General features: G+C 39.3%; 1 protein-coding gene across 1 annotated transcript; it reads left to right on the forward strand.

The window, feature by feature from the left end:
• Positions 1 to 228: 228 nt before the first annotated feature.
• LOC133126199 (zinc finger protein 345-like) lies at positions 229 to 20,743 on the forward strand. Its single transcript, XM_061238148.1, has 3 exons — positions 229 to 299; positions 2,142 to 2,530; positions 15,955 to 20,743. Exons 2-3 carry the CDS (start codon positions 2,176 to 2,178, stop codon positions 17,367 to 17,369), a joined length of 1,770 nt encoding a protein of 589 aa, XP_061094132.1. The 5' UTR covers positions 229 to 299; positions 2,142 to 2,175; the 3' UTR covers positions 17,370 to 20,743.
• Positions 20,744 to 21,841: the final 1,098 nt, after the last annotated feature.

Consider the following 21,841-nt stretch of genomic DNA (forward strand, 5'->3'; position numbering starts at 1 on the left):
AATCCACATGTCCTCTTGCCCTCCTCCTCCTTCTGTTGGATCATCGAGCGTATGAGTTCAGTATATTGGACACATGGTTTTCAGATACAGCACAGACATAAAAAAAGGCTCACGCCCAGAAGTGGAATCTGTTAATAATCCCGCTCCGCACTCCATTGCAGTAGGTGGCGGTCACCTTTCTGTTGCTGAGCAACAGCCATTACACGCCAAAAATAAGAAGAAGAACGCACAGGCGGAATCAGTACTTCAGTGGGCTCAACACAAGCTGCTATACAAGAACGTTTTCGACTACTGCCAAGGTAACGTTTCCCTGTCAACGTCGTGATTAAAACATATAAGTACAAAGCTATTTCCTCATATCGAACGAAACTCACTAATATTTTACTTGTGGCTAATCATTTAGATTGCCACGCTTTAACGTTGCCACCTGGTTTCAGAGCTACTTAATCGGCTGTGTCAAAACCGTTAGAATAGCTAACCTTAGCTATTACATATACTATATGATATAGACAAGAGGACAAAGTAAACAACGTAGCCAGCTAGTCCCGATGACGTGTCGTGAAAACATTGAGTTTATGTCTAACTACGTTGCAGTACTGTTGAACCCGAGAACAATACCGTTAGCTACGCCATGTTTCTTGGTTTTCATGCAAGTTACTTTTCGTTTTTGCCTATTCAATAGACATTTGCCATATTCCCAGAATGGCTCCAGCGCAATATGCATCTTCGGCCATCGGCATGTTCCTCAATAAACGTACGATTGAAAGCATGCAAGCTTTTAGTTTTACATTGTTCAGGGGGAAATGTTTCGTTTATTTTAGAAACAGCAGGATAATTGTAATCAAAGAAGAAAATTCCAGTGCGGTGTCCTGATGGAGCCAATGCAATCTTGTGGCGGCACACCAAAAAGGCACCAAAATGGCTGAATTTCAGGGTATTAAACTATGTTTGTTGACATAATGATAGAAAATGTTTACGAGATCAGTCGATGAGTCATTTCTTAGCCTATTTAAGGCCAAATTAAAGGGATTCTCCAATCCAGTAAAGGTAATTATAAACTAGACAAAATATAAATGACAATCTAGTAATCAGAAAGTCAAAGACAGTTCCATTCTGTGTGTGCTGGGCCCTTTTGTTTTGTAATATCTGTAAATGAAAGAATCCTGAATTATTCAATTCAAAGAAGTCTGGTTTCACTTAAGATTAAAAAAGCCAGAAATTCCTCAAGTGGTTACTGAAGAGTCACTGAAGTCAAAAGTTTGGTTTACCTTGAAGTCAAGTGAGAAATAAACAGCATATATTAAGACATGCTAAAATGTAAATTGAAGATTTCTTTCATATGTACATATTACAAAATGTATAATAATAATAAAAAAAATGTAAAGGCTTACTCTTAAAGGCAGACTATGCAGGACTTCGAAGCAATTTAACACATGTAAATACCAGGAAATAAAAGCTGAAATTCTGAACTTGTGTCTTGTGTTCATCTTTTTATATCAACCCCAAATGCATTCCATTTAATACAAAAAGAAAGGAATTGCTGTTCCAATACTTTTGCAGGGGTATGTATATAAATTCTCTATAAAAAAATAAACTTTGTAATCTATAGCCATGTAGAAGTTCACTGTTTTACTGTACTTGAATTACAGTCAACTTCTGAATTTGAGTATTCATATAAAATAAAATTATTTCCAGTCCAGTTCTTGGTCTTTGAATGACCATTGACCATTGAAACCCCTCCCACACCATGGGCTGTGGCAATTATTGTACAGCTATACAATGTTTTGGTACAGAGTGTCCGTCATAATTCACTGGCTGTCACTGTGAATCATAATTTGCTGGCTGTCGTATGTGCATTGTGATAGAAATCTTATTGCAAAGTACTTGCCCATACCCAGACCTAATAAGTAGCTTGATTAATTTACGAACTTAATAGAATGGTGCTCACATTTGTACATTTGTACATAAAAGAAGTAGAGAAGTTTATGGTAGAAAAGAAATGTCCAGTAGGTCTATCTTAAAAGTTTGTCTGTAGGAGTGATTGTTGTCAGAATTAAATACAAAAACGGGGAAAGTTTTGAGACAAGTTTTATCTTAAAAGATATATTTTAAAGATACTTTTTTCCCCCTCTCTCTCTCAGGAGCTTTATAAATTTCACCTATCCAGATAATCTAATGGACAATATGGATTACACAGGGGTGGAGCAGAGATCTCAGAGTGAAGAGGAGCGGTTTGAGTGTATAACTGCATATGGGTTGACCAGGGAGGAGAGAGACATACTTTCCAACATAAAGGAGGAGGAGGAAGAGGAACATGAAGATGGTTTAAGTAGGGAAATTGAGAGTGAGGAAATAAAGAGTGAGGATGGTATGGAAGATGGAGAGGTAATACAACTATGTGTGAAAGAAGAAAAAGAGAGCAATGAAGAGAGTGAGACCGATGAAACCACTCAATCGGAGAGGATGATGAAGAATTGCCTCTTGGATAGCACTGAACCCTTTGGCACAACCGCCTGGAATCATAATGAAGGTATTTTCCACAATTGTATATTAATTATAAAATTATAAATTTTAAAGATGGTTAAAATGGTAATTTATTTTGCCCTGTGCAGATGTTTTCTCAGCAAAATTTCTTTTCAAAAGTCAGTTGTAATTTTCAACATACAGAACATTTACTGACCTTATTTAAGATGATATATGAAAATCCGCACTCAGGACAAACTGAAAAGAAACTTTGCCTTGTGTGTTATGTTCAACAACACATTAGTGGATTGGCTTAGGGAGTTCAAAAAGGCAGAATGTCCTGTTGTGGACATTTTTTTATTGGTAATCTTCCAGAAATTAAGCCAGTGTTGCCAACTCATTCTCAAAGAAACTTAGGGATGGTAACCACAGAGTAACGTTACGATACAATCACGATACGCTGCCCACATATGATCGTATCACAATTCTGGCGATTTTGCTATATGTCCATGCATCACAATATCTGTCAGTGAAGAAAATCAAATTTTTCAAAAAGCAGGAATCAACCATACACTGTATTGATTCCTGATTTATTCACTGCATTCATTTCTTTTTTTTTACCGTATGTTTATTGAGCGGAGTGGACCCCATATCTTACTGAATTCACTAACCTAACAGGGACCCTGATAATCTCAGATATTATGTTAAAATCTTCTTACCAATAACTATGAAGTGATAGGCAAGCCAAACCTGTGAATTACATTACATTATTGGCATTTGGCAGACACTATTATCCAGAGCGACGTACAACAAAGTGCATACCCATAACCAGGGGGGAAAGACCCTAGAGGGAAGTACAATTTCAATTGCTACCCGTACAACAAAGATAAGGACCAGGGCCTATTTTATTTTATTTTATTTTTATTTTTTTAAATCAACAAATAAACAAACAACAAAGCAAAAGTGACCAAAGTTAACTATCCAAATACTGCTTACCTAGCCAACTAAAAATACCGAAACACTACGTAAATCACAAAGACAACAATTAAGGTTCACAGGGAGGTAGGGAGGGATGGGGAGAGGTGCTGCTTGAAGAGGTGCGTCTTCAGTTTGCGCTTGAAGGTGCGGAGAGATTCTACAGTTCTGACCTCATCGGGGAGTTCGTTCCACCACCGTGGAGCCAGAACAGACAATAGTCGTGAGCGTGAGTGTCATTAGTGTTGCAGGGCCTGATAGCATTCTATTAGTATGTACATTGTTACTGCTATACTGCAATTAACAAAAGTAATACATAAATGACCGTAAAGTTTACTGTCAACAAATTAGGCTAGGTTTGGTGAAATGCAATTTTACCAAACAATAATGGTGCAGTGTGGTAAATAATATTTGCAAGATTACAAAATCATTAAATAACAGTACCAATAACAAATTTAATAACAGTATCCATTGACAGGAGAAACAGACTGCCGTTGGGTGACTTCCCTCAACTGTACTAATGGGAAGCACATCTTTAACCACCAGGGTCACACTTTAGCCTACTGTAGGAATCTCCCGATGTTGTTTGGCGGGGTGCTTCTTTGTGTGTTGATGCGGCAGCAACAGTTGGATGCTGTTTTAAATAGGACAATGTTGCGAACGTGCCGCCATTATAAACAAATTTTGCCCCACATGTCATAAACCTTACATCGGTGTCATCTAGCTTTTCAAAGTTATCCCATTTTAACAAAGCTGAGCTAGTAGCATGACAGTAGTGTGTGACCCCCAACTCAAAATGAATTCTGCTTCATTTAAATGTTTTAAAAAGGGTATTTATTTGATTCAATATATTCTAATGGACTTATGGATTGTGTACGCCAACATTCACTTCCAAAGGTGTAGTTTCCTAAATTCCAATTGAAGCTTTAACTTGACGCTCAATATATTCCCTCAATCCACAGAACACTTGAAAAATATTCCACGAGTCCACTTCTTGCATTTAACTGTTTACTTGAAAATTCTTGAAGCAATCATTACAAAAATAAAAAAGGTTATCCACAAAATACAGAATTCAAGGTTGTAAAGAGAGCGAGAGAACGCGAGAGCGAGGTCAAAAAACTATTTCGCCCCAATCTTCCATCTGTTTTTCCCTATTTCACCCCACATATCAAAATAAAAGCACTTAACAGTGGGCATCAGGATTATATTAAACTCCCGTCTTAACCTTACAGCGCAAATCAATGCATTTTAACATTTTTATATCAAGAAATTATAAATCATATTTATCTTATTGTAAAGTAAATCATTTTAACTTAAATAAACTGCATTTAGGCTCCTACAAAAGGTATTGGAACAGCAAGGTCAATTATTTAGTTTTTACTATACACTGAAGATAGTTAAGTTTGAGGTCAAAAGATGTACATGAGATGACAGATCCGAATTTCAGCTTTTATTTCCTGGTATTTTTTATCAGCTTAGTACATATCGCCTTTTGTACCAAACCACCCAATTTTTATGTGAGTAAAAGTATTGGAACATGTGACTGTCTTGTTGCCCAGATATGTCCTGTGGTTGATTGGTTAAACAAGAAATAGTTCTGAATGTCTACTCTTGGATTTAGCCATGGGTGTTGCCTGTTTTTTGGGTTTCCCCTTTTTACATCCGTGCATAAAACCATGAATGATTAGCAACTGTGATGCATGAGTGCTTACAGGTTCAATGATTTTAATGAACGTATTACAGCAATAGAAAAAGTTAGGCAGCATATTTATTTCACATCACAACAGTTTGATATGTATATTGACATTGCCTAAGAGAATTAAATCCCCCCTGAGAGATCGCCATGGGTTTAAGATAATGTTAGATACTGAGCGTGCTTAGTGTGCTTAGCAACTAACTTGAACTTGTTATGGTGCCAATCTTGCTCAATATGTTGAGGCGATATACAGTAACAATAAGCTAAGCTAAAAGTGTGAAAACTACCGTGAGGCACTGACAGTAGTCTCCTGTGGTAACAAGCGATTAAAAGCTTCCGTGGTGGCGCACAGCTAAAGCAACGGACCTTGATGCAGGCATTAGTCCTGCCAAAGCCGAGATTGGCCAGCACACGTGGAGCGTGTGGCTTGCCGCTCCAAAGGTGTTTCGCCGTATACAGTAGAGCTCTTTTCATATGTTCATTTAGATCAATATGGAAAATGATAAAATGAGGCTATGTTCCTTACCCGTTCATGATGACACTTCGGTTTATTTTGAAAATAAATTTTAGGACAATACCAAATAGAATTTTTCTTGCCTACCAAGTCCATTTTCAACTGGGCAATTGGCCTACGATACTGATAACTGTTCCTTTTATCCATGAAAAGAACATGAACATAAAAGACTATCAGAGTTGTTGTTGGACCTGTTTTTAAGCTTCATGAATACTGTTAATTGATGCTTATGTTTTTGTTCCTTTTTGCCTGGCCATTTGACCGTGACTGAGATGTGCATTCAGGTGAGAGTAGCAGTTGGCTCGGTAAAGCGGCAGGGAAAAGCCTATTGTGTAAAGTGTATGGACGGTATTCATGGAGCGTGTCTTTGACCGTATGTGGAATTACCTGTGGGATCCTGTTGTGCTTTGATTAGCTACTCCTGATTTAATATGATTTTGTTTGTTTCTGCTATGATTGTAAATAAACGCACATAAACTGAGAACACCCGTCGGCTGGACTGAACCGCTTTCAGACATGGAATTGAAAAGCCATTACAGTTGTTCTGCATCTCTACAAGTCTTCATTATCGTAATGGAATATGAAAAAGTCCAGAATAACCATTTTCTATGTAGATGTGTAAAGAATGGCTTTTTTTCCCCCTCAGCCAATTGAAACGACTCGGCAATAGTGGGGGCGATACAGCTTTGGAGACGATTTAAGAACTCTAGTTAGACCTAGCTACTCTCCATATACACTTGGCAAATCAGACATAACTGTTCATATTGTCTGATTTTTGGAAGGGGTGAAATATCTTACACTGTTATGCCAGCTTAACAAATGTTATGCTAATGCAATTTAGTAGAGCATTAGCTACAGTACATTAATGAGCTACAGCCCCAGTCAAAAGTTTGGAATCACGTTGCCCTTTTGCGGTGTTTCTGATTGTTTCTGATCAAAACACAGACTCAGAGCTTTATTAAAGGGTATTTTTATACATTTTGGTTTCACCATGTAGCCTAGTAATTACAGCACTTTTTATGTGTAGTCCCTAATTTCAATGTTTGAGACAAATTAACATAATGTCAAATAAGAGTAATGCTTTGTATTTGATTGCGTTTGCATGTCATGTTGTCTGTGACCGATCAATATCATCAGAGCATTAAGTCATCAAGGGTCCAGGTTACCAAACAAGCCTCAAACCTAGATATACAGTAGATACATCAAGGGTTGTTTCTCCTGAATATTTTCAGGAGGAAAATTCGTCAGGAGAAATATTTGTGTAGTATCTACTGCATATCTGCCAGCAACATGATGGTTTGAGGCTCATTTGTTATCTTGGACCCTGTTACGAATCCCTCTAGCTGCTGGGAAACGTATTGATCAAATTAAGCCTATAAGGTGCTGGCCAAACTGTAATGCTCCCAGTTAGACTCATTAGATTCCGAACCTAAGGTGTGTGCTGTGGACCTAATAGAAAAAGGAAAAAAACCAAAAGGGCACGGGAAACATCCACCATTTCCACAGGTGACTCACCTCAGTTGGAAGATGGCCCCCTTATTCTTACCAGGACCAGCCCAATCGTCCTGCCTTCTGTGGCGGTGTACTCTCTTTGTGCTTTCAAGGGTAGTTTAATTTTTTTTTAAGAAAAAAGAAACAAAAGAAAAACCAAGCAAATCAAAATCCTCTGGTGCTAATGATGACCGTGTCTTACCACGTGCGGGAATCTTGCCTCTAAGTCACTGACAACCATCAACTGTTTTCCCCTAAGCTGTGAATCAAACTATCTTCACCAAAACCCCCTCTCTGTTTGCGTTCACCTCCTCCCCACATCACAATGACCTGCAATGGTTGACAAGAACACCAGGATGTGTAAGGAGGCACAGTCCTCCATTTTAGCTGTAAGTTGAAAGTTCAATCTGTTCAATAGGCGAGCGGTGATTTTTAGCAAATGATCAGAGCTAAGAACTACAAAAAAACATACAGGTAGGCGCCATTATGGGGTTATTATTGTCTTCAAAAAAAATGTATAAATATAAACCGTACACAAATATAGTGAGATTTACCAATAATTAGCAAAATATTTGGTTAACAAATTAGAATAATTGTTTCACAAAGAGGCCTTGGTTGTTGCACTCAGTAAGAGGACGTCTTTTGGACCCAGCAATGCGTATGGACTCAGTAAGACTCAACAACAAACATTCAGGCATAGCCAGTGTTTAGCTTCGTCTTAACTGATACTGTGAAACTGTTTTTTATATTTGCTTTGTATTAACGTTGGAATGCATTCTGTTAGTTGGTCACGTGAATAGACTCGCCGCCATTCGCGTATGCATAGAGTAAGCTATGCAATAGCCTCTCTTTTTCACAGCTAACACTAACACTCCCACACAACCCAAGCTAACTACCCAAGCTAGCCACCCTTACCTTTCCTTTGTTCAAGGGAAAACGTGCGCACATGCACACATTCCTAACATACCTTACCCTACTAACTTCCCATTAGTTCATCTGTTCTGTGTTTGTACATTTGTTTAATTAATATATTTTATTCAACCCGGTGTCTGTTTTGGCATCACATAGACATGAGCAGTCTTTCAAAGAACTTCCAACCTTCAGTTTATCAGTATGTTTAATCATTGATATTGGTTATTTTAATTATTAATTCTGAGACTGATTACTTTTTGCAGTTATACTGCTACATAACATTAATTGGCGCCACGGTTTCGTAGAGAGTAAAATCCCTACGTTATTTGGCGGCCCATGCGAGGACCCTAAACAGACTACTGCTCTTTCCACCTGAGCGTCAAAGTCAGTACCACCGTCCCGTGGTAGCAGCAGTAGTAGTAGTAGTAATATTACTATTTATATGTCCACAACTCTGCCAAATCTGGTTTGCCACACATTGCCCAAAAAAGGCCTGAGTGCTTATTAGAGAAAATGGAGATGATTGTCAGCTAAGATCGGCCCAACTCAACTCCAAGCACAAAACATTGGGAAATCTGGTAGCCGTATATGGGCCAGAGTTGAGTCACATTTGGTACGTCCGGTGCTAGAACAGTGCATCGGCACTCTACCGCAACCTGCCTGACTTGGTTGGGTATATGTAATTTTAATTATGCAATTTTGAAAAAATGGGGGGGGGGGGGGGGCGATAGTAAATTTTCAGTTCCACTGAGTCATTCCAGGTAATTTTTTTCACCTAAAATATTGATTTGGTGCTGATACAAAGGGAACAAAGCTGGTATGGTTGCCATACCAGTTGTGTGAGTTCTGTGACTAAAATCTTAAGAAACAGTGCCAGGCATTGTCTCTTAAAGGTGCAATAAGTCATTTCGGACTTCTAACGGTCAAGAGGAATAGCACCAACAAACACCAAACACAAAAACCACTATGTTTATCCCTCCCCTTTCTCTGTGAATGTGCTGACGTTGACGCTGGCTGTGGCAATTAGAACCACTTTTCAACCAATGAACTTGAATTATTGTACCGTTATACAATGTTTTGGTACAGAGTGTCGGACCGTCAACTGTATATTTTGAAATCTGAATTTAAGGACTATAAACACAGGCGAGTCAACATCTCAGTGAGGCTTTCTCAATGATAGGAAGGGATTTAGAATGGTCTTGTAACAATGTTTTAACACAAAAATCTTACCTATTGTACCTTTAACTCATTATTATAGTAAGCTAGCAACCAGCAGTACTCGGTATCCTTAGCATTTTAGAGTGTCAGAAAAGGACAACTGAAATGCCATCAGCAATTTATGTACGATGCAATTTATTTTGTACCTAAAAGGTCACTCGCAAGTGGAAAAACTTGAAGATATGAAGTCTGACACAATTTTGTGTACTTTCTGATTTTTCGATTATAATACTGCTCAGAAAAAAGTTGTGGTCATTCAATAATGGGCATTTCTTTTCAATATTTCATTGCATACTACCGATATGGGTTTCTTAATGGCCAATGCTGATGCCAATATTTAGAGAGCAGGGTGGCTCATCTATGGCCAGAACAGAACAATCTAAGAGGACAGTATACTTATTAATTAATTTGACCATATATTGTTGAAAGCCGGGCTAAGCACCATTATATTATTGTGAAAAGATTCATGGTTTTAGTCTCTTTTAAATGACACTAAACATGAATGTCTGAGGAGGTAATCCTGCTATCTTATTGAATACCTCTAAAAATAATACTTTTTTAACTTCTGCTTCCAACAACAGAGGTCATATTTGTTGATGAATAATTGTGAAAGCTGGGAAGTCATCTCCATCTCCATCTCCATCTCCATCTACATACCGATATGGGTTTCTTAATGGCCAATGCTGATGCCGATATTCAGAGAGCAGGGTGGCTCATCTATGGCCAGAACAAGCCCATCTAAGAGGACAATATACTTATTAATTAATTTGACCTCATGGCTTGTTATTCAGAGGCAAGGGCTTGTTTCTCTCATAGACATTGTTTCGCATTTTTCAGTGTGTCCTCGGCTGCAAAGACATGGCTCTTGTATTGAGGATCAAGCAGTGTTGCCAGCACCAAACATTTGGTCTCTCCAATCTTTTCTCCAAGCTCTGCAACAGTCTTCTGATCCCCCTGATAGTGAGACCCTCTGCCTGAAAGAGCATCTGCAGTGCTGCAGTGTTTGGGATAATACATGAGGCAGAGGGCTCTGCTCTTCTCATCTCAAGCGTCACTTCTTCAATAGGACCCAGTGTCAAATTTGAGATGATATCCCATTGTTCAGCAGTTGGGCATGTAAACTTCCCATGTTTTCCTGCATACATTTTGGGCACGCCTCTGCTCTAGCATCCTCTGCAACATGTGCAGAGTGGAGTTCCAGCGGGTGGGAACAGCTTGAATGATCCCATGCTGGTTGAGGCCAAGGTCTTCTTGAATGGCCATCAGATGCTGTTTTGCTAGCACAGAGTGGTTGAAGTGCGTTGCACATGTTTTCAACTTCGTAATAATGTCCACCACAGCTCTCTGACTGTTGATGCCCTTGTGTGCACTGCAGCTGCGGTCTGGCATCTCTGCCAGTCTCATGCCTTTTACCATGTTTGCCCCACTATCTCTAAGCACAAGCACCACTCTTTCTGGGTTGATATTCCAACAGTCCATCATGTCAAGAAACATCTTGCTGATGTCGTCCCCAGTATGGGAGCCAAACATGGCCTTGATATTTAGGAGTTTCCTTTCCCAGTTGTTGTCAATTAAATTGCATGTTAGACTCATTAATGATTCCCTTTCTCCAGACCAACAGTCTGTGGTTAAAGGCAGATGGGGGTCAGAATTCTTTGGTGCAATCAGCATTTTGATTTTCTCCACAACCTTTGTGTGCACACTCTCCAGCATGTCTGTGCAGTAGTACTTTTCACTTTTCATGCTATATCTTGGTTCTGTTACAGCCAACAACTGCTTAAAGCCCACATCTGAAACAACCGTAAAAGGGCTGGGTATCTGTGGCTGTTATTAAAGTGTCATTTGTTTTGGCCTGAGATCCGAATTTTGCCATTTTCAGTATCAAATATTTGTGTTAAAGTAGGCTGGAATCCCTGTGAGGCAGATCGAGTTGTTTCTTCATTGGCAGGGGGAGCCTTCAGGTGACTCCACATGTTTGTGGTGGGGTTTTTTTTTTCTCCCATGCTCACCAACTGGCTGCAGATATTGCACTTGGCCTTCTCTGGTGTTGGCTCAATAAAATACTGCCATAAGGCATTTGATTTCTGTCCAGCCATCTGTAATTAATAAAATGGAAAATAAAAAACCCAGGAATCCAATTGAGTAATTCCACTATTCCATGCACGTAACAATTTATATTGTATCCGGGCACCTGCCCGGAGCACTAGCCCAACTTTTCCTGCACACCCCCTCCGGGCCCGGAGCTCCAGCCCAAGACCAGCCGTACAACTCCCTCCTGCCACTGCTCAGCTTCAGCTGTAGGACCAAGCCTGTCCCCTTGCCTGACAGTGCCACCCATTGGTGTTCCTGCCATCCCTCAACCACATCTGTGCTTCAAGTTATTGGATATTTATGTACTTTTATTTAATCTGGTTTTCTGTTTAAAACCATTGTTTCTACAAACCAGCGGCAGATGGGTTCCCCTACTGAGTCAGGTTCTGCTCAAGGTTTCTTCCTGTTTCCAGGGAGTTTTTCCTTGCCACTGTTGCCCTAGACATACTCTTGGGGCCCGGTTTCTCTGTAAAGCTGCTTTGCGACAAAGGCCCTTTGTAAAAAGCGCTATACAAATAAAATTTTATTTAATTGAATTTAATTGAATATTAGATTGTAATCTTATCCTGTAACCGGTTGTATTAAATGGCAGTGGTGTGCCATGCGATAGAAGTAGGGTATTCAGTAACATTACTTTTCAACGTATGATCGGCATAAAGTTTCTGTTTTCTTTGCCAGATTACCAGTCAAACAATTGATTCGCTCAGTAAATAGCCTGAATTGAAGCCGTTTTGCACTAGTGTGAAACATAGTTTGTACTGATCCAGGGTCTTCCTAAATCTATATAGCTGCATTCTGTAACAAGATGAGAAGAAAATGCTACAAAGGGAGATTTGCCATCATTGTTAAACTATTTAATTTCCTAGTAGTTAGACTATTTCTTTCTCATTATCATGTCTTAATCATTATAGGCTACATATTGGTCTGCATTAATATAACATAATGGGCTGTAACTTTCAGAATGGGACTGGCGTTTAAACCCATGTGGCAATAATAATATTGTTTTCCATTGAGCCAATGTCGACATACCGAAAGTTGTAGAACTATGTTGTTGCATAAAAACTTATTAAAAATCAGTTGCTTTTGGCACAACTGAAACTAATTGTTGAATGCTAAGGGTAGGAAGATGTGAAAGTTGTGCGTTGATCTTTTAACCCTCTAGGGTCGACACCGACAAGATCAGATCAAAATGGCGCAGATGACTGGATGTCATGAGTGCATTTCTTCTGTGTCTACTGCAACTTCTCCAGCTTTGTTTCCATATTCAGATATATCCCCACACTCTAACCGTTGCATCTCAAAATAATACATACGTGATGTGTAGTGGCGTAGCCAGTATTCTAAAACTGGGTGTCCTCACACAATCAATATTAGCATACTGTATCTATGTTCGAGTAAAATGCAGAAATAACTTTGCTAAACAGACCAACTTCAAGAGCAAGTGTATTTCTTACGAATATATTGGTAAATACGTGTGCTGTTTTGCAACTTCTCTCTGTGTTCATCTAAATATTCAGTAATGCACGTTTGTAAGTTACCACTCTGTTCTGAATTTATGAACGATTCTACCCTCATTACGTCTCAAAATAATACCTCATTTTTGCAAGACGTGCATGCTCAGGAGGATGGAGGGAATTGGGGAAAAAACAGAACACTGTGGAAGTGCAAAGAGTGTGATGTCCCCCTGTGCTTGCAGCCAAACAGGAACTGTTTTGAAAAATGGCACTCAAAACTTTCAGGTATTTGTGAATGCCAACTTCATTGTATGTAGTTTGTGTGGTGATTTCAATAAATTACTGAATCAAAAAATGTATTTGTATCTGTCTTCTAAATGGCTTCCTGAGTATGCCTTTGTGGAAAGGCTTTGTCTTAGAGGTAGAAACCTGACAGGACCGCATACCACATAATTAGAAGAAAGGCCATTAGCCCTCCCATTGTCAGCTGGTGGTGAAAAATAGTAGTGACAGTACTAGGTTTTTGTCATTTCTTTTATATTTCTAATTGGACTACAATATTTTGTCATCTCCTGATAACCAAGACCTAGATGAACAAATTTCAATGATCCAAAAATGTTGTTACAATAGATTAGTATGTGTTTTTACAGCATTCCTGCACTGCTATTCCTGTTCAAAACTACTATTTACAATTTGTGTGGTTCTAGAGCAGTTGCCATATAGGCCCGATTAATCGGCCGGCCGATGTGTCGGTCGACCACTACTTACTACATCAGCACCACTTGGTGTATGACTTCCAAACTTCTAAGGCTAGTAGATATTTTAGTTATGAACAGCCACAAGGAAAATCAAGTCAAACAAAAAATTATACACTGCCAAAGTTGGGTTCGGCCAGAAAATGACCCAAAAGTGTTGCATATTCAACCTAGTAGTTGGTAAGTTAGAAGGTTTACTACCAAAATGAAACTTTATATTCTTCAAAATGAATAAAAGGCCTACATATGTACAAATATAGTGCATTTGTTAGTTTTTTTGGATACTTTCTACCTTACCATCTACTTGGTTTCAATAATGAACACTTTCATTTTCACTTCATTTTCTGGCCAGACCCAACTTTAGTTTTGTATACATTTTTGAAAGAATTATCCATTTGACTTCATTTTGTTTGTGACTGTGATGTTTCGGCCCATCCATATGGGACTGGTTTTGACAGTTTTTGTAAACTGTACCATCCCAACTGTTCACCGTGTAACCAATACTGCTTATGACCTGCTTTTTTGCTGGAGTACTGACAAATGTAATTGCATTTTCAAACTTTATTTTTACGGTTGCAGTTGCAGGTACATCCCTGTAGTTTACGTCTAGGCATGCTGTTCGATCATGTGTCATTTTTAAAAACACACTGGTTACAATTATAATTCTTCATGTTCTCATCCCTCTTCCCTATGGCTGATAGACTTGATTGGTTACAGATGGGTTGTGCTCTCAAAATTCTGTGGTCACACAATATTTGCCTGGTCTAATGCTTTTATTTTTATGCCAATACAGGTCTCTGAACAATTAAATATATTTTTATCTAATTGTAATGCATTTTATATGGCGCGGGTCAGTCGTGGTGGTGAGATTACTTGGTCAATTTTTTCGCTGAAAGCAGGGAATTTTTGCTTTTTGCTGATAACTACAGTACTGTAACATTCAATTCCCTGCAATGTTTCCATTCTTACCCCCCTGATATGGCCGCAGAAGCCTTGCTAGTACTACTGTAGCTTGTCGATGCTAGTTTAGATTGTAAACAGCATATTGTAAAATTGCGTGCAGCATTTGTCCAATGATGTATTGCTTTGTTAATTTTTTTATGTAGATACAGCATAGTGGAAAGCTACGTTGAGATTGCCGGTAGTTTGAATTTGCATGTCAATGAATAAACACAGATCTTTTGTGAAGGTTAAGAAAAACACAACATAAACAATGAGCGATAAGTCAACCAATAGCTGCAGCAATCAGCAAACTCTCAAACTGTAGCTTTCAATTCCCTGTGGTTTTTGCATTTTAAACCCCCTGAAACGGCCAGATTACTTGCTAGAACTACTGTAGCTTGTCGATTGCTAGTTTAGAATGTAAACCGCAATAATATGCCTGGTGGTGAATGCACATTAATTTTTAACTAAGCTAACCTTTTCCGCTTCAGAACAAAATTGGTTATCGGTTAGCAAGTTTTTGTAAATGTTTACAAATCAGTTATCAGTTATAACGTTTAACCATTCACACCCCAAATTGATGCACCTCTAGTTAGTATATGCCACAGTGTGCGATGTTGCCCCGACAATATCCAGCAATCTTTCATTACTGTCATATTGTGCGATAAGATCCAAGTAATTCTATAATAATAAGTACCACACACAGAATTTGAGGATGGTGGAGGAAAAGGTTGTTGGAGTATCCCCATCGTGGCAATGTTTTGCCCAGAAAAAGTCATTCTAAACACGTTTTCTTTCCTGTCTTTCCTTAAGGACCTTGGCTACATTGTTTCTGACTGGTGACCCAACTTTAATGCTGTTTATTCTGGATGCAAAACTGTTTGAGAGGTAGCAAAAGCAATACCATTTTAAAGGTGGGTTAAGTAGGTGACTTTATCCACATGCAAGTTATATTTCATTATCGAAGGTGACACTTGGTGACTAAATGAAATAATGTTCAATTTTGTTTATAGTTGTGCTATAGTGATGTTGACAAAGCAACAGTGAAAGTCACCACCGTAGCCATCAGTGCGACACAATCTTTGCTGGATTTAAAATTATTACTCTGTTTCACACCTCCATCCAACAGCAAATTTTGCCCTGGTCCTTTTTTATGACAAAAGTGATACTTTCATTGTAGGCTAGTCTTTAGCGACAACTGTTAAGCTCACTCCCTTATCTAATTTTGATACAATAGGTTTTTTTTCTCAATTAATAGTGTTATTAATTTGGGTTTTGTGGTCGTCATTTTGTATTAAGGTTATACTTCAAATTCCATACCCTGTCCGGTTGACCAGATTTTTGAAGTTCAGATCTCTATGGTTCTGCTTTATTTTTCAATGCTTGTTTAAGTTTTTTACTGTTCTCTAGATTAATATGTTGTGTCACCTACTGTCTCCTCAGGGCCAACTGATGAGGTGTCATCTCAGGTCTTTGCCTGCTCGCAGTGCCCATTTGTTCACATAGAAGAAGCTACCCTGCACCGGCACTTGGAGAAGGTTCACCCAGAAGAGTACAGCAGGATTCTGAACTCTGGAGGAACTGGAGCAGCAAACACAATGCCTTCCATCAGCGACACATATCAGCATCCCACAGCCCCTAAGACAACCCCCACCCCAAACCCGTCCCATACAAGCACTACAGGAGCTCACGCATGCTTCATGTGTGGCAAGAGTTTCAGGTATGCATCCAATCTGATAACACATCAGCGAATTCACACAGGGGAGTGTCCATACCCCTGCTCCCAGTGTGGAAAGAGTTTCACTTCTGCATCAGATCTGAAAAAACATGAGCGAATTCATACAGGTGAGCGCCCATACCCCTGCACCCAGTGTGGGAAGAGTTTCACATCTGCATCAGATTTGAAAAAACATGCACGGATTCATACAGGGGAGCGGCCATACACTTGCTCCTACTGTGGGAAGAGTTTCACATCTGCATCAGATTTGAAAACACATCAGAGAATTCATACTGGGGAGCGGCCATACCCCTGCTCCCAATGTGGAAATAGTTTCATATCTGCATCAGTTTTGAAAAAACATCAGCGTGCACATGCAGGGGAAAGGCCATACCACTGCTCCAATTGTGGGAAGACATTTGTAACTGCATCACACCTGACAATACACCAGCGAATTCATACAGGGGAGCGCCCATTTCCCTGCTGTCAATGTGGGAAGAGTTTCAGATGTGCATCAAACTTGAGAAAACACCAGCGGACTCATACAGGGGAGCACTCCTTGAACTGCCCAGTCTGTGGGAAGAGTTTTATATATCAATCAGACCTGACAAAACACCTACCAACACATACAGGGGAGCGTCAATACCATTGCTCCCAGTGTGGCAAAAGTTTTGTATATCAGTCAGACTTGACGGTGCACAAGCGACTGCATACAGGGGAGTCTCCATACCAATGCTCCCAATGTGGAAAACGTTTCAGATGTGCATCAAACCTGACAACACATCAGCGGACTCATACAGGGGAGCGCCCATACCAATGTTCCCAGTGTGGGAAGTGTTTTGGTCAAATAGGTAATTTAAGAAAACATCAACAAACTCATATAGAGGAGCGCCCATACCACTGCTCAAAATGTGGAAAGAATTTTGTTTCAGCATCAAAACTCACAGCGCACGAGCGATTTCATACTGGTGAGCGTCCACACCAATGCTCTCAATGTGGGAAAGGGTTCATGTATCAATCAGAGCTGGTAAAACACCAGCGGATACATACTGGCGAGCGTCCATTTCATTGCTCACTATGCGGGAAGAGTTTTGGTCAGTCAAACACTCTAAGAGTACACATGCGAATTCACAAAGAGTAGGGATCAGTCGTTACAAAATATTATGATTGGGTGTTACTTTGCTTTGTTTTTAAATTCTTATGGATCTGTTTTCCTGACTACAGTTGGCGCTGGATTCAGTTACCTTTCTTTTTCTCTTGGGTTTTCTTCCGGCTAAAATTTCATATGGAATTACAGGAAATTGTGCACATTTTTTGACAATCCTGCACATTATTCCTGCTGTGAATTTCAGGCTGTGTATTTAGGCTGCAAAGTAGTTCAACACCAGAATTCAGAATTCAACACCATTACAAATATAACCGTGAGCACTCCAGTGTATTTGGATCTTCCGTGTCAGCATTTGATTGATTGTAGCCAAGTTTAACAACAGATACACTGCACATTGGCATACATTCTATGAGTCTCTGGAAGTCTACTGGATGGATTCCAAAATATATTGCCTAATTTGGTGTTTTTATGATGGTGGTGGTGGAGAGTGCTGTTGAACATGTTGTCGAAAAGCTCCTTTACTATTCATTTGGGTTGAGATCTGCGAAGGCCATAGCATATGATTAACATCATTCTCATACTCATCAAACCATTCAGTGACCCCTTCTGCCATCCTGGAAAAGACCACATTACAATAGAAATGTTGCATAACAGTCAAGCATTCAGGCCCATTTTTTGTTTGAGGTTTGAGATGATGTCTGAGTACACAATGCCATGCTGAAAACATCCACAGTAGCTAAAAAAAAATGGTACAAATAGGAGGATCTTCATATACCTCAAAAATAAGGACTGACTGAATTTAAGTGACTTTACATTGGCGATTTCATAATTTTGTCCACAACTCAAGAAAATCAATGAAGTGAAATGTTGAATGTTGAAAAAATGAAGGACACAATCTAAATATTAATAGAGACAAACATTTACGCTTCATATAAATACTACATTTTTACATTGTGTCATTAAAAATTTTTTTTGAAAAGCTATTTTATTAATTCCCTACAATTATTTAACCCCCAGTGACAAAATTCACTGCAATTCAACCCCAGTGCAGTTCAACTCAAATTCTTATGATCTCTGAGAAGTTATATTTCTTGGCCTTCACAGGCTTGTACAAACTATTACTTTCAATATCTGGAAGAAGGATCACAGGCAGTGAATAGACCTATGGTACCATAGCCATTTTATACCTTGTGGCAGGGCTTGCTCTGAGTTGTAATCATGGCAATTTGGGGCCATGCCAACTGGTTGAGTCGGTACGCAACTGAGCCAGATTCCACACACTGCCAAATACATATAACACATGTATGGTGTTTCTGTCTCTCCCTGCTCTGTGTTTTATATGTGTAAATAGCTGTGGGTTCTTGGTGTGTATGGTTGAGACTGAGATCTATATACACTCAGTGAGCACTTTATTAGGTATTTAGACTTGTTGTTTTTCTTTTTTCTTTTTTTTAACTTATTGGTCTTCTGCTGATGTAGCCTATCCACTTTTGACGCCTTTGCGTGTGTTCAGAGATGCTCTTCTGCATACCACTGTTGTAATGTGTGGTTATTTGCATTACTGTCACCTTCCTGTCCACTGTGACCAATCTGGCCCTTCTCCTTTGACCTCTCTCATTAAGGCGTTTTTGCCCACACTGCTGCTCACTGGAAGTTTTTTGTTTTTCGCACCATTCTCTGCAAACTGGCTTTTGTGCTTTAAAATCCCAGGAGATTAGCAGTTTCTGAGATACTCAAACCACCCTGTCTGGCACCAGCAAAAACTCTGAAAAACGGTCTGAAAAACAGCTGAACCTCTTGACCGTGTCTGCATGCTTTTATGCATTTCGTTGCTGTCACATGATTGGCTGATTAAATATTTGCATATTAAGCTGGTCTACCTACAGTATAGAACACTATACTAATACTAATATTCTGTTCCATGTTGACATGATTGCATCACACAATTTATGGAGATTCATCAGCTGCACATTCATGTTGTCAATCCAATCTGCCATTCTACCACATCCCAAAGGTGTTCTATTGGATTCAGATCTGGTGACTGGGAAGGCCACTGAAGAACACTGAATTCATTGTCCTGTTCATGAAACCAGTTTGAGATGACTTTTGCTTTGTGTCATGCTGGAAGTAGCTGTTAGAAGATGGGTACATTGTGGCCATGAAGGGATGCACATGGTCAGCAACAATACTCAAATAGTCTATGGCATTAAAGCAATGATTGATTGGTATTAACGAGCCCAAAGTGTCCCAAGACTGTTGACACAAAGCAGGTTTGGTCCATGGATTCATGCTGTTGGCGCCAAATTCCGACCCTATGATCTGTATGCCTCAGCAGAAATCAAAATTTGTCAGACCAGGCTATGTTTTTCCAGTCTTCAACTATTCAGTTTTGGTGTTTTCCGCAGAACTGTCGTTCACTGGAAGTTTTTTTCTTTTTTTTTCTCCCGCACCATTCTTGAGGTTGTTGTGCATGAAGATCCCAGCAGTTACAGAAATACTGAAATCAGCCAGTCTGGCACCAACAATCATGCCACTGTCGAAATCAGTGATCACATTTGTTCCCCATTCTGATGTGAGCACTAACTAAAGCTCCTGACCCGTATCTGCATGATTTTATGCATTGCACTGCTGCCACAGATTGGCTGATTAGATAATTGCATGAATAAGTAGGTGTACTGGTGTTCATACGTAATGGCAGTGGGCAGTATCTACTGTATATGGATTGGAGGGAAGAGTGTTTCTTATTGCATACTCATTGTATAATCACATGAATTGAAACTTCCTATATACACTCAGTAAATTCCCTCATGAGGTGTTTCAAGAAGCAGGTGTGGGAATAGATCCCAGGCCTTCCAGGCTAGGAATGCAGGGCCTCCCTATCTATATCTCGCTCAGTCACCCAATGCCAACCAGCAGTCAAAATATAGCCTGCAAATGTGTGTGTGTGTATGTGTGTCTTTCTTCCTTTCCCTCCTTTTCTCTCCTTCTCTCTCCCTCACGTTGCAGGCCCATGACCTTTGGCCAACTTGCATCCCAGGCTCAAGGATATATGGCCCTTGTCACTAAAGAGAGACACATCTCAAATCCTGGAAAACCTGACTCTGAAAGACCAAATAATTATTATAAAAGTGAACTGTTTGTGTGAGGTTGAAGGCTAGGAGTCACTATGCTCTCATCCAATATGCATGCTATATGATGAGACCTAATCAATCATTGACTTTGTTATATTTTACTATATGCTAATGTATTAACCATGTACCAATCAGAGGTAGAATTATGTATGTTGTTCTTTTCCACTCTATGCTTATGTATTAACTGTGCACCAATCAGAGGTAGGGTAATCTATGTATTAGCAAGACACTTTTTGATTAAAGTAAAATAATCAAAATAAATCATTTTCTTCTTGATATACCTGGTCGTGCCTGGTCATTAAAAGAGAAATTCCTCTGCTCAACAATTGGTGTAGTCGGCAGGATCTTTATCAATCACCCGTTTGCAGCGTATCATATCTGAATTTTGAACAGTAAGTATATGGGTTTACCACATCCTTAGATATTGTTGTGATTGATATGCTGTTTATAGGTGAATTTACAAGAGGATGCAAGAACATTTTGAATCTGAAGGCATGGAAAAGACCTGGTGCTTCTAATAGGAATAGTTGCTGGCAAAAATTCCCCTTGGGGGAAGTACGGGGGACAAACAGTGTTGTGTTCTGGGTATTCAATTGTTGCTTGTTATCTGTTGTAGGGTTAGTTAGGCCATTGGGCCAGGGGGTGCGTACTGTAAATCAGTTCAAATCGTCTGATGGATTAACTAGGCCAGACATTTATAAACATTAGGTGATGGCAAAGCAAGTAGACTATTTGGGACAATAATGATACATTTTTTTATTTTACATGCAAATTTAACAGGTAATGTATACATTAATTGCTAATAAGCATATTGGACTTGACTAAAGGTATGTTAAAGATTATGAAATAAATAATAAATGGAAAGTCCTCTGTTTCATCCCCTTAAAAGGGACACCAGCATGATATACGTGTGTATACTCATTACACCACTGATTTCTGAAATAATTTGTGTGATAATTGTAAACTTTGTAAAAGGGTGTTTTGATGAAAAAAAAAACATTTAAAGATAACGCTCAGGAAAATAAAAAAAGACCAGCATCCCATGTGGAAACAATATTGTAAATTATTGAGGTAAATAAATGGACAAAGTAAAAGGGAGTTAACCCTAGATAAATGGCATTAGATAGCTTCAAAAAATTGTTTCTCTCATGAATAAGCCACTGCCATGTTTTCCCTTTTCCTAAAATGATGCCAAGTAAGAAAAAGCCTCAGCTTATATGAAGGAACTGTTGCCAATAATGAGCCACAAATTTAACGCTATTTCTGTTCCATGGCAACAAAATATTCTCTAATTATGTACTGTTTAGCGCGGCACGTATGGTGCAGTGGGCAGCACTGCCACCTCACAGCAAGGAGGTCCTGGGGTTGAATTCG

The sequence above is a fragment of the Conger conger genome, chromosome 4 (genome assembly GCF_963514075.1).
Source record: "Conger conger chromosome 4, fConCon1.1, whole genome shotgun sequence".
Lineage (NCBI taxonomy): Eukaryota > Metazoa > Chordata > Actinopteri > Anguilliformes > Congridae > Conger > Conger conger.

Coding starts and splice junctions, on each gene's coding strand:
- LOC133126199 (XM_061238148.1), top strand. CDS start 2,176: ATGGACAATATGGATTACACAGGGGTGGAGCAGAGATCTCAGAGTGAA. Junction 2,531..15,954: donor CGCCTGGAATCATAATGAAG/GTATTTTCCACA, acceptor CTGTCTCCTCAG/GGCCAACTGATGAGGTGTCA.